Below are 14,999 nucleotides of genomic sequence, written 5' to 3' on the forward strand. Positions count from 1 at the left end.
GAAATGTTTCAATGCTCTGACCCTCACGTAACAGCAAAGAATCTTATTGTGTTTAGCGAATACAAGATAGTAAAACAAAATGAGAAAAAAAAAAACCTTCAGCTGGATGAGTTTATTCTATTTTGTGAACTTTTGTACTCTCAACTGTCATTGTAAGCCAACACAAACTGTACATTCTATGCTTGAGTTGGAACAGCAGAGCTTCCGTTATTGAAGTCAGCCCTTGTAACAGAAATCAACTCTTACTACATCTGTCAGACAGACACATTTCATGTGAGTATCTTTAGGTCACAACACGCAAAAATAGAAGAAAAGAAAATCTGTCATTACGATAATGGTGTGGAGTCCATAATCTCATTTACTGCAGAATGGGGTCTACAATCTCATCTGTTGTCCCCCCCCCCGCCAAAAAAAAAGTCTTCCCCTTTGATTTATGCAGCATTCCTGTTGGCTCCTCTTTTGGAGTTGGTAATGAGAATATTGCGATAGCTCATTACAGATAGTTCAGTCAGCTTGCTTTCTCTAGGCATTGTTGATGAGGTACAGGGCCCATCATTTCTGTCAGTGTGAAGCCACTCTTTCATGGAGTGGAAAATACCGGGGTGAGTTTTTATGTGTGTGTATGTGTGTGTATGTGTGTGTGTGTGTGTGTCTGTGTGATGCGCGTGTGCGTGCGTTTTTTTTAGCTCTCTTAGCATTGTGTAGGGTTCAGGATGCAGCTCCTGGGTGACCTGTAAAAGGGAGGCATCTATACGCTTGCGATAAGGCTGCTGCTCCCAGTGTGACCGTGACACTTTGTGAAGAAAATGAAAAAAAAAGAGCTAGAGAGAGAGAGAGAGACAGAGAGAGAGAGAGAGAGAGAGAGAGCCAAAGCCCATACTCCAGCCATTTTCCTCTGACATAGAAACAGTGGAATTTCACTAGCTCTGTGCACTTACAAAGAAAAACAGATAACCATGAGGAAAGCTAATTCTTCTGTCGCCACTATGGTAGTTGAACTCAAGGCTATAAAGAAATGAAGAGGAATTCTCTATCATACCGAGAGAGAAAAAAAACATACATGTCGGCAGAAGAGACTGAATCTGTCTGGTTTTCATTACGATGGAATGAGGACACATAACCGTAACTGTTGTACTTGTCTTTTCCTCTGATATCTTACCACGTTTTTGTATCGCTCCTCCCTCATTCTCACCGGTAAAGTTACGTTCCTCCACTAATCAAAAGAAGAACACAGAATCCTAAGTCTCTGCCCTTCAGGCGTCATCTTCAAGGCTAAAACCGGATCAAAGGTATATCTGCCTCAAACTACACATAAATACATGCCCTTGGTAAAAATACACTCAAGGCCTCATCTGCACTTGGATGAAATAGTAATAGTAATTCACAACCGTCAGCGTTTTAACAAAAAACTATGTTCAATTGTAAAGAAATTCCAGTTAAACTTGCAATACAGAAACTAAAAAAAAATAAAAATAAAGCCAATTATAAAATATGCAACTTTTGGCAAGTCAGTACTGTCTGGCGTGAGAAAGCTGCAACTTTAATTTGAATTGCAAAATGCCACAACAATCACAATTTAGACTGAACCTGTAACCGTTTATTATTTATGGAATTTAATTTGCATTCTACACAAAAACAACCACATAAGCAAACCAAAATCTTAATTACAGAAATGATATTATGTGACTAACTTTCAGCGATGTAACTCCACTAAAAGAATCGCTTCTTTTTTTTTTTTCTGTTCACAGGTTTCTTTCATTAAAATTGTTTTTTGTCCATGGAGAAGAGGACAATAATTTCTCCATTTTCATCCACTGCTCTGAGGCACAGAACAACTATTATGCTGGGTAATTTAGTGATTTTCTGTCTTTCCTGATGGAAGCGCTGACACGTAAGAGGGAGAGCTAACGGTTATCTGGGCATGCTGAGTATCAATTTCCTTTTCTCCGAAGGAACCAACACTGTTTTAAAATCAAAGCTTTTTTGACAGGTCGTTTTAATTACTATGCTTAGTCCGTATCCACAAACTTGAGTGTGCTCTGTTAAAAGCTTGACTTACATGGCATTTGTAGATTCCAACACCTACATTTCTCACTTCTGTTACAGAGGTTTCTCCTGCTGTTTTAAACAATATAATAGATATATGTGTATATATATATATATATATATATAGTACATACATGTATATGTAATTTTCTTCGAAGACCACTGAAAGGCCCAAAGAGGAAAACAATACCGCGCAATAAGATAGCAAAGCAAACTCCTGATATCGCAGGATAATTATGATTCAATGAAATAAGAGGAGGGTGCCAGAGAATACACAATTTTCAATTACAGCTGGTAATGAAACTGTAACCATTATCTACGGCTAAAGCCCCTCTGACGCTTAAGGCTAAGCCAATTTAATAACGGTGGAAGTGCAAAGGAATGCGAAATGTGCTGAGGTGCAAAAAATAGGTGTCCTTTGCTCTAATATTCAATTTATCATGAGTTTTAATACAGTCGACCATTTCAGATGTTTTACTGCGGCGCTCGAAAAAAGCTCCCGACTCAAAAATCCACACAGAACTCAAAAGACCGAGATGCGGTTGTATGCTGTACGTGTGTAATAAAACATATAATAGTCAGAGAGATGTGGACTCTTATGGCTTGCGCTGCATGACAAGTATCCCTGGTATTGGACCGCTATGCTTTTACGCATTCCTGTCAGCGTAGACGTAGTGTTTTCGAGCCAGTGCAATAAGCGCACAAACTCATACTGGTGTTCAGTGCCTCTGCTAAACGACAATTTTTTTCCTGAAATCTCACCACGCCACGTACACAAAGAATGAGGGTCATGACACGTGTGTTCATTGAGGAAAACTTCGCTGCAAGTGTACAAACTTGTGCACCCTATTTCTACAAAAAAAAAAAAAAAAGGAGGAAAAAGAAAAAAGAAAAACAATAACGACAGCAAAAAAAGCAAAAAATTTCCACAAACACACATTAGAACTAAATCGGCGTTCTCCAGAGATGTTGCATTTAACAGATGAGAATCATGCTAGCATTAGAGACTCTGACATTTAGGGGGCAGTGTGTCGTAAACAGTTTGCACTTTCTGATTACAGACTGAGGCGCTGCTGTGGTCCCAATGCTCTGAAGGCACTGTGTGAACCCTGATGTGCGGTTGGTTCAGCCCAGCTGTGCCATCGGTGCAGAGAGAGAGAGAGAGAGGGAGAGAGAGAGCGGTTACGGGGCATAGCAGATAACGGTTTTGCATTCTCCGCCTGGCACTTTCAACTCTCTGAATGAGCTTTCACACAAGGCCTCAAAAAGAACCGCGCTAATCCGAGATCAGACGAAAACCACTGGCAAAAAGAGTAAACAAATAAACAAAATGACTTTTTTCTTTCTTTCTTTTTTTTTTTAAGAAATGAAGAGCATGATTAATCTGAACTGAAGTTTGTAGGGGCTTCTCTTGTGGCGTGGTGGCTTTGAACCGCTGTTGTGCTCTAATAAAAGTGTGACCAATTTTTTGTAACTTGGTCCAAAAAAAAAAAAAAAAACTCATAACTAGTTTATAACTAGTAATTTCCTGAGGTAGTTAAACCCTGAGTTATTCAAAATTGTTTCTAATTAATGATGAGAAATGTTTGAAATAATTCTTCAACAACAGCGGTATCTGGAAGGTATGATCACTCATACGCAGCAAATGAAATTACCCGGGTGTTGGAGACAAGAAGAGATAATATTATTATCTTCATTTACAGAAAAAAAGGTTTTCATTTTTGCAATAGAAACATCTTATATTCATGTTCACCATAATACAACATTATCTTTTTATTTGGGATGTAATATCTCAAAAAACATGTTTTAACTTGATCACAGGTTTCAGAGCAAAAGAACAAATTGTAAGGATGAAACACACTGAATACAAGGAGAAAAGAAAAAGAGGAGCTAATTCACAAATGTAAAAACAAAACATTATTGCATAGAACACGGCGGCTAAAGAAGTGACAATTAAATTTAGGCTTCCTCCGGGGGCTCCCCAGACAGGAACATTACACGCTTACTGTTGCGTTTCATGCGTTCGGCGAGATCCACTTAAAAATGGACTACACTCCGACGCTCAGCCTGGTGTCCTCTACGAGATCTGAAAATCGAACTCTCTCGAGTAGAGAGCGTTTGAGCGAAACTTCATCGGACCGCGCGACGGCCGGTCGTCTCGCGAGGCCGACGCGTTTAGAGATCCTCTCGTCTGATCCTCCAAGGTCACGTTCTGTAACCTCATCCCCGTTTGACTGTGATGCTACGCCGCTGTCGAACATGCCCTAATGAATCCAGTCCTGTAATACAGGAAGTGTCTCATCTAATTGGAAGACTGATTTAACTTCACTCCACAGGCTCCTAATATGGTGGCAAGACTCGGGGGAATCAGTTCAAAGGACAGGGAGAGTGTAATGCATTCTAAATATGGAACGTAGATCAAAGACATCCGCCCCTTCCAAACACTTCAGATGGGTGTGGTTATTGGCTGCCCGTTCCTATGTTCCCATGAACTACTCTTTAATTTGCAACAAACACATACAAAGAAAAAAAAAACAAAAAAAAGGGGGGGGCGCGTTGAAAAGCTTCCATTTTTTTTTCCCTTGCAGTTGTCAAGGCTGGCACTCCCTTCATGCTGGGCACACTACAATTATTATGTTGTCTTGGCAGATGCCTGCACTCAGGGATATACATTAGTAAATGGTCTGTTGAGATTGATTAAGCTCAGAAAGATATGTCTCTCTTTTTTTTTTTTTTTTAAATACCCAAATGTTAGTAATCCCCTAATACCGAACAGCCAGCAAACGTAGAGCGTAAATAATTAGCGGTTATCTTTTAGCGTCATGCCAAGCAGTCAACACTTCAGTTAAGCAGAGCAGACTTACTACCCTCATCCCTCAAGTACAACAGCACTGATTACCAGCCCTCTCTTCACCTTAATCTTTCATCTGTTCAAAGCCAATTCAGAGGTTTCTCGTTAAGTTCTGAACCTTGAAAGCCACATGTCAGACAGGTTCAGTGAATAAGAAGCCCAGTGAGTCATCATCAGAGAGGAAATTAACTGAGCGGATTTGGTACCGAAGTATTCAGTGCACAGACAAATGTAGGCGTAACAAATAAAATAAAGATTGTGTCTAGTAAACATCAAATCACTCATGCAATCATTTTCTCCACCTGAGACGACATTGCGACACGCAGACAAGCAGAGGCATCTCCAAAAGTCTAGGTTTTCCAAATAACGTCCATTTACAGACAGAAAATCACAAAGTTGAATGACGTTAAACAAAGGTGAAAATGTTACTAAACCAATTCTTGTGGCCTTTTTTGTTTGTTTGTTTGTTTGTTTGTTTGTTTTCTTTCTTTTTTTTTTTGGGGTTCTGTTTTCCACTTGATGTAGCTTAGCATCAAATCCACAGAGCCTCTCTGTCTGGCATTAAAAAGTGATCATTTCAGAATATTATCAGCCTTGTGCCTGGAAGGGGCAAATTCTGATGGATGGCTTATGTTTAATCATGCAGTAAAACTGCAACAGAATCCCAAAAAACCATACCATCGCTCATTTTCATGTTGTGCTTGTATTATGGGTTATCTTACGCCATTTTTCAATGCAAGGGCTTCTCTTGTTGAGATAAAACAAGGTTGTGCTGATGGCAGCTCACTGGCTCCAGTAATAAGTAAAGCTTTGAGAATCTCATATAACTGAACAATGATCTATAACAGTAATCCTATAGAAACAGCTAATGGATAATGTTCAGTGTTTTGTTAACTCTGAGAGGTAAAGAGGACATGACACCAGGCAATGTGTACACGATATATGCATTTTAAATAAAGTCAGGTGCATCTTCAGAGTGGTGACAACTATTTTTAGTATTGAGATGCCAGAGAGCATGAATCCACACACATTAGCACTTATTGACAAATATACAGCACTCGGCTGCATTGTACTCTGTAACATGACATATTAATATGGTCAGTTTTACTGACACTCTGGTCTCTCACCCAGTCCAACTGGTACAGTCTGTGGTGTCAGACCAGGGATAATGGTGGACCTGATTAACCAGGGCCCTACCTGGTCGGGGGGCCTTCCAAAAGCCTTGGAAATAAGGTGGAAGGAGGGGAGGGGGGGCCCGGGCACACTACGGTGTCCAGGGCCTAAAATGTGGTGCTACGTCTCTGGGTGCAGTGTAACTGATACTGGTCTTTCACCCAGAGACAATGGTACAGCCTTACTGAGATATGCATTTCAGTCTGTGACATTTAGACATTATTACTGATAATGGTATTTCACCCAGTCACACTGGTACAGTATGTGCTTGTGCTGGTCTGATTAGAGTGCACGCATTTGAAACGTATGCTAATCTAAGCCGAAGCAAATGATCAGAAATCAGTCAACCAAATCAATTGGATTTCAGTGAATTTAACAAGAGATATGGAACAGACAGCACATCCTCTCTTTTATTTATTATTATTACAGACATGTACAATACCAGTTATTATTACCATGATTTTGTACTTAAATACCAGCATTGACTAGAGAATGTCCATTCATTTTTGAAACGCATGCCAAACAGGAAGTTTGAATCCCGCCTCTAACATTATCGCCTGCTGTCGGCCTTGCTGAAAATACCACCAGATCAATACATTTTCATACTTCCCCACCACTCCACGCTGCAGGGAAATGCTGATCCGACGAACATTACGTCGCTCATAAATTGTGCTCTGTTTGATGACAATTTCTCTTAGAGTGCTATTCACAGGGAACTTTCCACATTTGTTTTCAGCCTATGCTGCATGTAGTTGTGACATTAAATGTTCCGAGAGATTTTCCACCAAGTTTTTCTTATGTTCAAGAACAGGTAACCATGAGAACCAACATTGCCCCCATACAATGCGGCATTTTAAAGTAGACGTGGAGGCTGGTCTTCGAACTGTATGTCAGTGATAGGCGGTACCGACAAGACATTGAACCGAGCAATTACAACAGATCTTTTGCTCCAGATTAATCCAGCACACTTGATTCTGTGCTTTAGAGGGTTATCAGTACCTTAATTAGCAAAAATCAATTGTGGTTGAATACAGTTGTAGGGCAAAAGCCTGCTCACATTTGGAGTTAATTCTTAGTTGAACTGAGCACCAATGGTTCGTTCCGATTTAATTCTTGGAATTCGAACGGGAGCTGGAACTGAAACCAATTATCAACCGGTCGGAATTGTCTTTGGGATGTAAACCACGAATGAATTAAAGAATTCATTCATGGTTTACATCCAACTGCATTTTATGGGAGGAAGGTTGTCTATACTAGAGCTAGGTCCTTCACCACATCATCTATTTTTTAGTGTCATAGTAACTTAGCAACAGTCCGGTTAAGTTTGAGGCAGCTCCTCAGGCATAATGACAAGTCGACACAGGTGACGGCAGAGTCTGGAACACACAAACACCTGTGTATGTCACACTCTCAGCAGAGCCTGTCACACACTCCAAAACCCAGAGCCTAGCTCCGTATAGAATCGCAGTCATGTTCAGCATAATAAACGCTAATGGAGTTGGGACTAAAGGTGCGGGAGGGGGATATAAGCCCGCCTACGTCGTGTTTACACAGGCCTTAACTCCTCAGACCTTAAGAAATCTGTCTGAAATAACTGGTGTTCCGCGAACAGATTTCTGTCTCAGATGATTTTGCTCATCCTAACCACCACGGGCAAAAACCCAGACATGGAAAACCATAAAAATGACTTTCTTTATTTTCCTAATTTGAACTGAAGACTACTGAAGGACACTGAGACAAACTGAGCACAATTCAGTTGGAATCTTCTGGCACAATTCGCACATATTTTACCTGAGGTCAACTGAGTCGCACAGAGAGAGAGAGGGAAAGAGAGAGAAAGAAATTTTTGGCCTAAGGCACGAATATATTAAACGAAAATAAATGCCTTGTTGATGTTAGGGGGGATTGAAGCAAGAGAGAGACAAGAAGCTAAATGGATTTTAATTACCTTGCTATATACTGTATCAAATCGTCATTATGAGGCACTGTTAGACTAAAGGGGAAATGTGATTTCTTTTTGGTTGGATGACAAGCTGTTTAGAATCATATCATACTTTGCCTCACACAAGTGGAGGGCTGAAGCTCCAGAAAGAGTGGTTACATTACAGAGATATTCTGTCTTGAATCATCAAATTTATTTAAGATTACGTTCTTTCAGATAGCCATTTACACAGCATCTAGGTAACAAAAAGAGTGAATTCGGCTCTCTCACACACTGCTGTTAGTCATGCAGACATATGTGATCAAGCACAGAGGCATTTTTTGGTCTGTTAAAAAAAAAATTAAAATCGAAACCAATTCCACTCTGCCATGCAAAACAGTTTTTTTTTTTTCAGAGACACAGAGCAGAGCCAATTAGTATTTAACTGTTGGGCTCTTGACAAGTTCTTTCTGAAGGTTTGTTCAGAGAATATGAGAATTCAGCAGAGGGTATGCATGATGTGGAATGCGAATGAGAAAAATGATTAGGGCTTAGCCATTCTGTAGACTATGAGATATTAAAATGCGAGACTATAAATGTTGTAATCTTAAAAGAAACATCACATTTTGGGTCCTCAAATGAATGTTTCCCATTAATGCCATTTTTTTTTGAGATAATCATGACAGACCCAAAGAGAATATGTTGAAAAGCTTTTTGGAATTCATAGTCAAAAGCCGCGGAAATCTTGATCTGGGTGACGTGTCATAATTCAGTGACTGTACATTTACAAATACTTTATGAATGCCATAACTTAAAGGACTAAAATGTCCATAAAAACACTGAGATGATAAATTATTCATTAAAAAAAGAATTTCAAAATGTTTATGCTGCGTGCTGGGATTGGATATGAAAATAGCTGTTATTTTAGAATATGGAGAACCAGCCAGGAGGGCTCACTATAAACCACTGACAGAGATTTCAAAATTTCCTTCAGCTATTTTGCATAAAAATCATAAACCACATCTACTTCAGCATCCACCCATGGCTGACGAAAAAGAGACAATTTGTTAAGGCACAACAGCGACAACCCTCAAAATTTGAACTCTTCCAAAGCTCCATAATTCACACTCAACTTTTCTCAACACTCCATCTCCCAGCCAGACTTCCTCTCTTTCTGATTCTCCCTGTCCTCTCTTACCGACTTAATCGGGCCTAGAGTTGACATGTTTCACAGTGACACATTCCCGGTATCCGCTGACCTTCCATGCAAGCAACAAGACTCATTGGACCCTTGGGGGCAATTTAGAGACACTGAGACACAGGAAGACAGATCCAGCATGGCTTGGTTTCTCTGTTTGGAGCACTGATGTCATGGAGGCTCACCTGCCACCTGTGAACTAAGCTGCATCTCACCTTACAAGTCATTACAGGGACAACATTGAAATCAAAAACGATCACAATCATTTGATGGATGTTAACGCCATGCATTTTTTTGTGTGTTTTTAAGAGCTTTGAAAAAAGTCATACGGACAAAATCAAATTAATATTCAAGGAAGTGTTTTTAATGTAATATGATATAGTGGGTGATTCAAAAATGCCTAGAGGACCCAGAAAGCAAAAAAAAAAACAAAAAATTTAACCAATAACGAGACCACAGAGATGACTCATCCTCCAGTCCAATTCTTCCACAGTGGACAATATGTGAAGAAATGGATGGTTTAGAGCAACTGACATGAAACTCAAGGTCGTTGTTGTTAACAGTTCAGACCAGAGCAAAAAATGGTAGATTTGGTTTTAATCCTGTGTTGTAGTCACTTTCAAATAAAACAACTCTTCTAGACAGCCTGCTCTCGTTACTTAAATGTTTATCACAAAACCAGAACACAAATACACTCATTGCTCTTTTACATCTTGATCTGGAACCATTCAGAGCGCACTGAAAATATATCGAACATCAAAATCGGGAACTGTACCAAAAATATGCAGCACACTAAAAGCGCATATTCTCTCTTTCTTTTTCTCTCCATCACACACACATTTTTATTCATAAGGCGCACCTCACATTCAGTCCATTAATTTAGTGAATCCATTTAGATATCACTACACCATAAAAAAAAAACCTGATACAGGCGCAGAGTCGAAATAACGGAGAGTACTCACCGTTCTCCGTGTTCTCGTGTTCTGTGTCGGTGAGGGTCAGGTTAGAGTTAGCCCGGCTGGAAAGGCAGGAACTGCGTCCGGATTTGGTGTTGCTTCGGCCCCACAGGCGGACGGCGTGCTCTGGGGACATGATGCCGTCCGTCTCCGTGTCGGCGTCCGAGCCAACGCTGACCGAGTAGTCGCGGTGAGGCAAGCCCAGATCTGTCCTGTACGCCGCCATATGGGACGGCATCGGCTCTCCGAAACCCAGGTCTCTGAGAGAAAAGTCTGCCCCTGTCATACACACACACACACACACACACACACACACAGACACAGACACAGACACAGACACACACACACGCACACACACACACACACACACAAACAAAACAATGCTCTTGTATGGCATTTTACCCATGTAACAGCATATCAACAATAGCTGATTTATGCCACTGTAGACGTTTGCTTTGAATATTTCATGAAACCATCCAGTTTCAAGCAAGGTTGTTTTTTTTTTGTTTTTTTTTTGTAAAAAAAAACACATGCATTTTCTATTAATTTTAACATCAAATATTAAAATGCAGAATGTGTCTAACGGAGATCTTCCCTGCGTGGAGGCAATTCCTAAGTCTAAGTCACATCTTTTGAGAGGAACACAACATTTATATAACTAGTCTATGAAGACTTGCTAGCAGAGTGAAAAGAGACAGGAAGCAGTTGAGCTACATCACATATAATTGTAGATTTATGCCCCGGAGTGGGCCGCAGTAATACTTAGCGCAACTGAAAGCTACACTGCATTTAGTATTCATGGTGAGGAACCGGATATTTTTCCAGGTCACCATCATCTGGACACATTAGAAGGTCATAAAGTACATCAGAGAATCGGCATGCACCTCAACCTCTCTCATTAAATTCCAGCAACGGTAATGGTAGGTCGCAACACAGCATTCACGACTCCTTTTATCTTTCAACTTTTAGATGGCGCTTTTAAAACCAGTGGATGGGAATATATTAAATCCAGATCAAATCTTCACCGCAGTCTTTCTTAATTGTTTGAATGCAATCGCTCTCCGAAGCCTATCTGAAGGACGTGGGGAATACCATGATCCCGCAAGAACTCCGTCCCTGCTCCTTATTACGGGTTCTTTCATGTCAACAACCGAACGTAATGGATATCTACAGTATGAGGGCTGAGAAAATTAAAACGATACTGAAAGCAAGACGACGGTACAATTCCTTACAACACAGTAATAATAGAAAATAATGACTGTGAGCATCTGATCTAAGTTAATTACATCTTTTTAGAATTTAATTATTTTTGTCAGAGAGAAACCAGATCCTCAGAAAGTACTTTGAACATAACCGAAGAAAAGCAAAACAACTGGCTTAGCAGAACCTATCTTTGTTGACTTTGTTGACTGATTCAAATATCCCAGAGAAATCCAATACCGTCTCCCGCCATATACTAATCGGCGGTAGCGGTTGGATTAGACCTCACAGCTCAGGGCTAATACATACCTTGCCTGCAAAATTCGTCTGCCTCGTGGTGCACGACGTCTTTAACTCGACTCCCGTACGCCAGTCTGGGGTCCTGGTCAAAGGCCTTGAGTGTCTCGCTGGAGCTGTAGGATTTAGGATTGGGTTTGCCATCCTCACTGTCAGCAGAAGAGCTGGTGTACCGACGTTCACTGTCCCGCTTGGCAGTCAGAGAGCGGTAGGGTCTGCGTTCCTTCACTTCCATGGCAACCTCTTCTCTTTTTTCAGCATTAAAGGGAGCAGAGGGTGCTGTCTCAGTCCCAGTGATTCTATAAAAAAAAAAGAGAGATGTATTGTGGTTATCAGTTTTTTTTTGGGGGGGGGGGGGGGGGGGTTTGGCGCTCTGTTGTCAGTTTTGCATATTTCATAGTGTGGGAACTGATTCCATACCAGTCAAAAAAAAAAATGTTTTTGGTTTTGGCACCACGGTGATTTTTTGCAAGATGGTTCTCTAAATGAACTGCATTTGTCTAGTTCATAATGAATCTAGTTCACTGTGAAATTTTAACTGTTGCAAAGAAGAACTGTACTGCATTTTTGCCTTCTTTTCTTTATAAAGCCTGAGAATAAATCAGTTCTCAGACAGTTTTAAGTTGGAGAAGCAATAACGCTTCAATAGAAAAAAAGAAATCTCTGTTCATCACAGGACCATGTAAAAGTTTTTGAAGTAATAATAATTGATATTCATAATATGGCTGTCCTCCATTAGCAGAGGTCGACAATAGAAGTGAAAACAAGTAAACACACACAAACACAGAGACACATACTCAGGGACACACACACACACTCGCACACACGCACATGCACACGCACACACAATACGTCCGTTAGTGAAAAGTAAGCACAATTTACAAAACGTATCAGACAGTTTGAAACTCATCAGCATTTTACTCAAACAGACCCTTCTGTATTGCTCTGCAGTATGGGTTAGGCTTTGCTGCAGACACAGAGGCACAGAGCATGAAGAACCAACAGGATTAATTTTGATAAAATACTGCACAACAAATCTTCTTCCCATAAAGTTTACGATCTAAGTCCCCCGCAAATATTCTTTTTTTATGTGCCACAGAGAAACCTGCACTTCCAGCAGCTTTTTAAATGGCAGGTGTCCTTCCATGGGCCGTACTGTTTATAAGACATGAATCATAGCTCGCACAACAGTGAAGCCCTAAAGCTTCTGGCAGGATATCGAACCAGCAAAGGTGGTTAAAGTCAAGCTTAACCATAAACTCATGATAAACGGCGTTTCATATCTGCAGAACAGAAAATAATGATTCATTAAAATATGCAAAAAAAATAAGCCGTTGTTTTGAAATCTGTATGCGTTGATGCCACTGTGCGTTACCGGCAGAAGGGAGTCATTTTAACGTATTACCAATACATTGTTTTGCAAGAAAATTAATTAGGCGGTGTAAAGACTCCAAGCCAGGGTAAAGAAAAATCAAGCCAATGTAATGTAAGTATTTGTGCACATGCTAATTTGATTCAGAGGCATGGCAGATAAATGTATGAACCAACTGGTTGTTTTGTCTGTAGAGAAAGGCAATGCAAAACCAGAACACTAGCGTTCCTGAGTAGCCCCACAGCTCTGATAGCAATTAAAAAAAAAAAACCCCACACCTCGTTCCTCCCTTGGCAGGTTATCACATGGTATTGAAACTATTGAAAAGGCTTTAAGCGTGTCAATGCGGATTTATGAAGTTGATTAGAAGCTGGATCATTGTTTTCTCAAAGGCTCACTTAAGGGTGAGAGATTTCCCAGTTTGATTCATTTAATTTGCTTCAGTGAACTTCACTCAGCCATACACTTGGCACTCCAAATCAAGTGTGTCAAACAACTCAAGAGGAGATGATCTGAAATGGATTCAACTGAGACTGCAGCCTCTTTGACTTTTTTTCTTTTCTTTCTTTTTTTTTTAAATAAAAAAAAAAAAAACTGATACGTTTCATAAACCCTCTTTACGTTTACTGACTCTGGGCCCTCGGAAAGATTAAAAACACTCTTCATTGGTCACACAAGCTCGCAACTAGAATTACAAAAACATCGACGCTGTAATGTGACAGCGAAAAGAAAAAAGGAAAAAAAAAAAAAAACTGTCTCCGTACATTAAAAATAGATCTGACCATTGGTTATGGCTCTTTAAAAAAAAATCAAGCAGAGATTTATAAGCGTCACGATGAAACAAAAATAGATGCCACCGCATAACAGAATTTCAACCCAAATCCTCTTAACGTGAAAAAAAAAAAAATTGTGTTTGCAGACTAACAATATGCCAGTCCAGTTTATTCTCTGCTTTTTCTCAGAGGATAAGCTGTTTAAGGGTACTGTACTATGAATGTGTGTGGGAGGGGCCTATAGTAAACTATATCTAACCCCTTGCACATGGAGTCTTTGTTGAGTACCCCATTGTTGAGTTGGGGGTCACCTTTTGTAAAGAATGACAGCTGAAAAGATGGCAGTGATTAATGACTTGGAGACCTCCATACAGGGACCTCCGTCGTCGACAAAAACAGCTTTTCTCTTAACTACTGCAAGAGGCACTTCAGCTGCTTCTCTGCATTTTAGACTCGTTTACTTCTGGAGGAAAAGGGGGGGGGGGGGGGTTCTCCTTTTTTTTTTTTGCCATTTGTCTTGTATCCTCTAGCCTATGCTAATTTGATCAGAGAGAGATAGGCAGTTTTTTGGTTCATTTTCCAAGTGTTTTGTAAAGTTAATTGTTTTAAGCTGCACAGGGTGGATTTCACTGAAATTGCCATGAAGTCTTCGCACGGGCCTCCCCTCCCTCATTATTTGTGGGCCGGTATGCAGAGAGCTGTACCTTTAAGGCCATGGGAAAGCAAGCCAGTCTTTCAGGGCGAACAATCGGTCATTGCTTGCACCACGACGGCTCATGTGCACAGCAAATACATATCTTTGAAAAGAAAGGAGGGGTTTGACTGGCACACAACCACCAGAGTTCCAACAACATATCAACCAACAACACTTAAATGCGTTTCCCTTTCTTTCTCTCTTTCTTTCTTTCTCTCTTTCTTTCTTTGTCTTCTGATGTTGTATTTAGTAGCATCTCATCTGAGTTTGTTTTGCCTTTTATTATTTATTTGTTTAGTTTTATTATTTATTTTAAATCTCCAGTGGCTTAAAGGAGCCAAAGCAAATAATGACTAAGGCCCTTGTCTCTTTTTGTTTTTGTAATTTCACAAGACTTAGACATGGGGGGGGGGGTGGAAACTAACAGCACAGAAGATAATATTAGAGTTAGCAGAAATGTTCACATTGTGATGCAATCATTTTCAAATTATTTTTCATTTTCACATACTCTCTATAAG

General features: G+C 40.1%; 1 protein-coding gene across 3 annotated transcripts in view; it reads right to left on the bottom strand.

Moving 5' to 3' along the window:
• Positions 1 to 11,877, bottom strand: part of tenm4 (teneurin transmembrane protein 4) — a 113,914-nt gene extending 102,037 nt beyond the window's left edge. Inside the window, exons 1-3 of one of the 3 annotated variants that reach the window (XM_030777396.1) lie at positions 11,655 to 11,877; positions 10,152 to 10,424; positions 5,731 to 5,736 (exon numbers count right to left, since the gene is read on the bottom strand). In XM_030777396.1, coding sequence (XP_030633256.1) covers positions 5,731 to 5,736; positions 10,152 to 10,424; positions 11,655 to 11,877 — 502 coding nt within the window. Of the gene's footprint in view, positions 1 to 5,730; positions 5,737 to 5,950; positions 5,970 to 10,147; positions 10,425 to 11,654 lie in introns of all 3 variants that reach the window. The other 2 variants (XM_030777397.1, XM_030777394.1) reach the window with 2 other exon arrangements.
• Positions 11,878 to 14,999: the final 3,122 nt, after the last annotated feature.

The sequence above is a fragment of the Chanos chanos genome, chromosome 6, assembly GCF_902362185.1.
Source record: "Chanos chanos chromosome 6, fChaCha1.1, whole genome shotgun sequence".
NCBI lineage: Eukaryota > Metazoa > Chordata > Actinopteri > Gonorynchiformes > Chanidae > Chanos > Chanos chanos.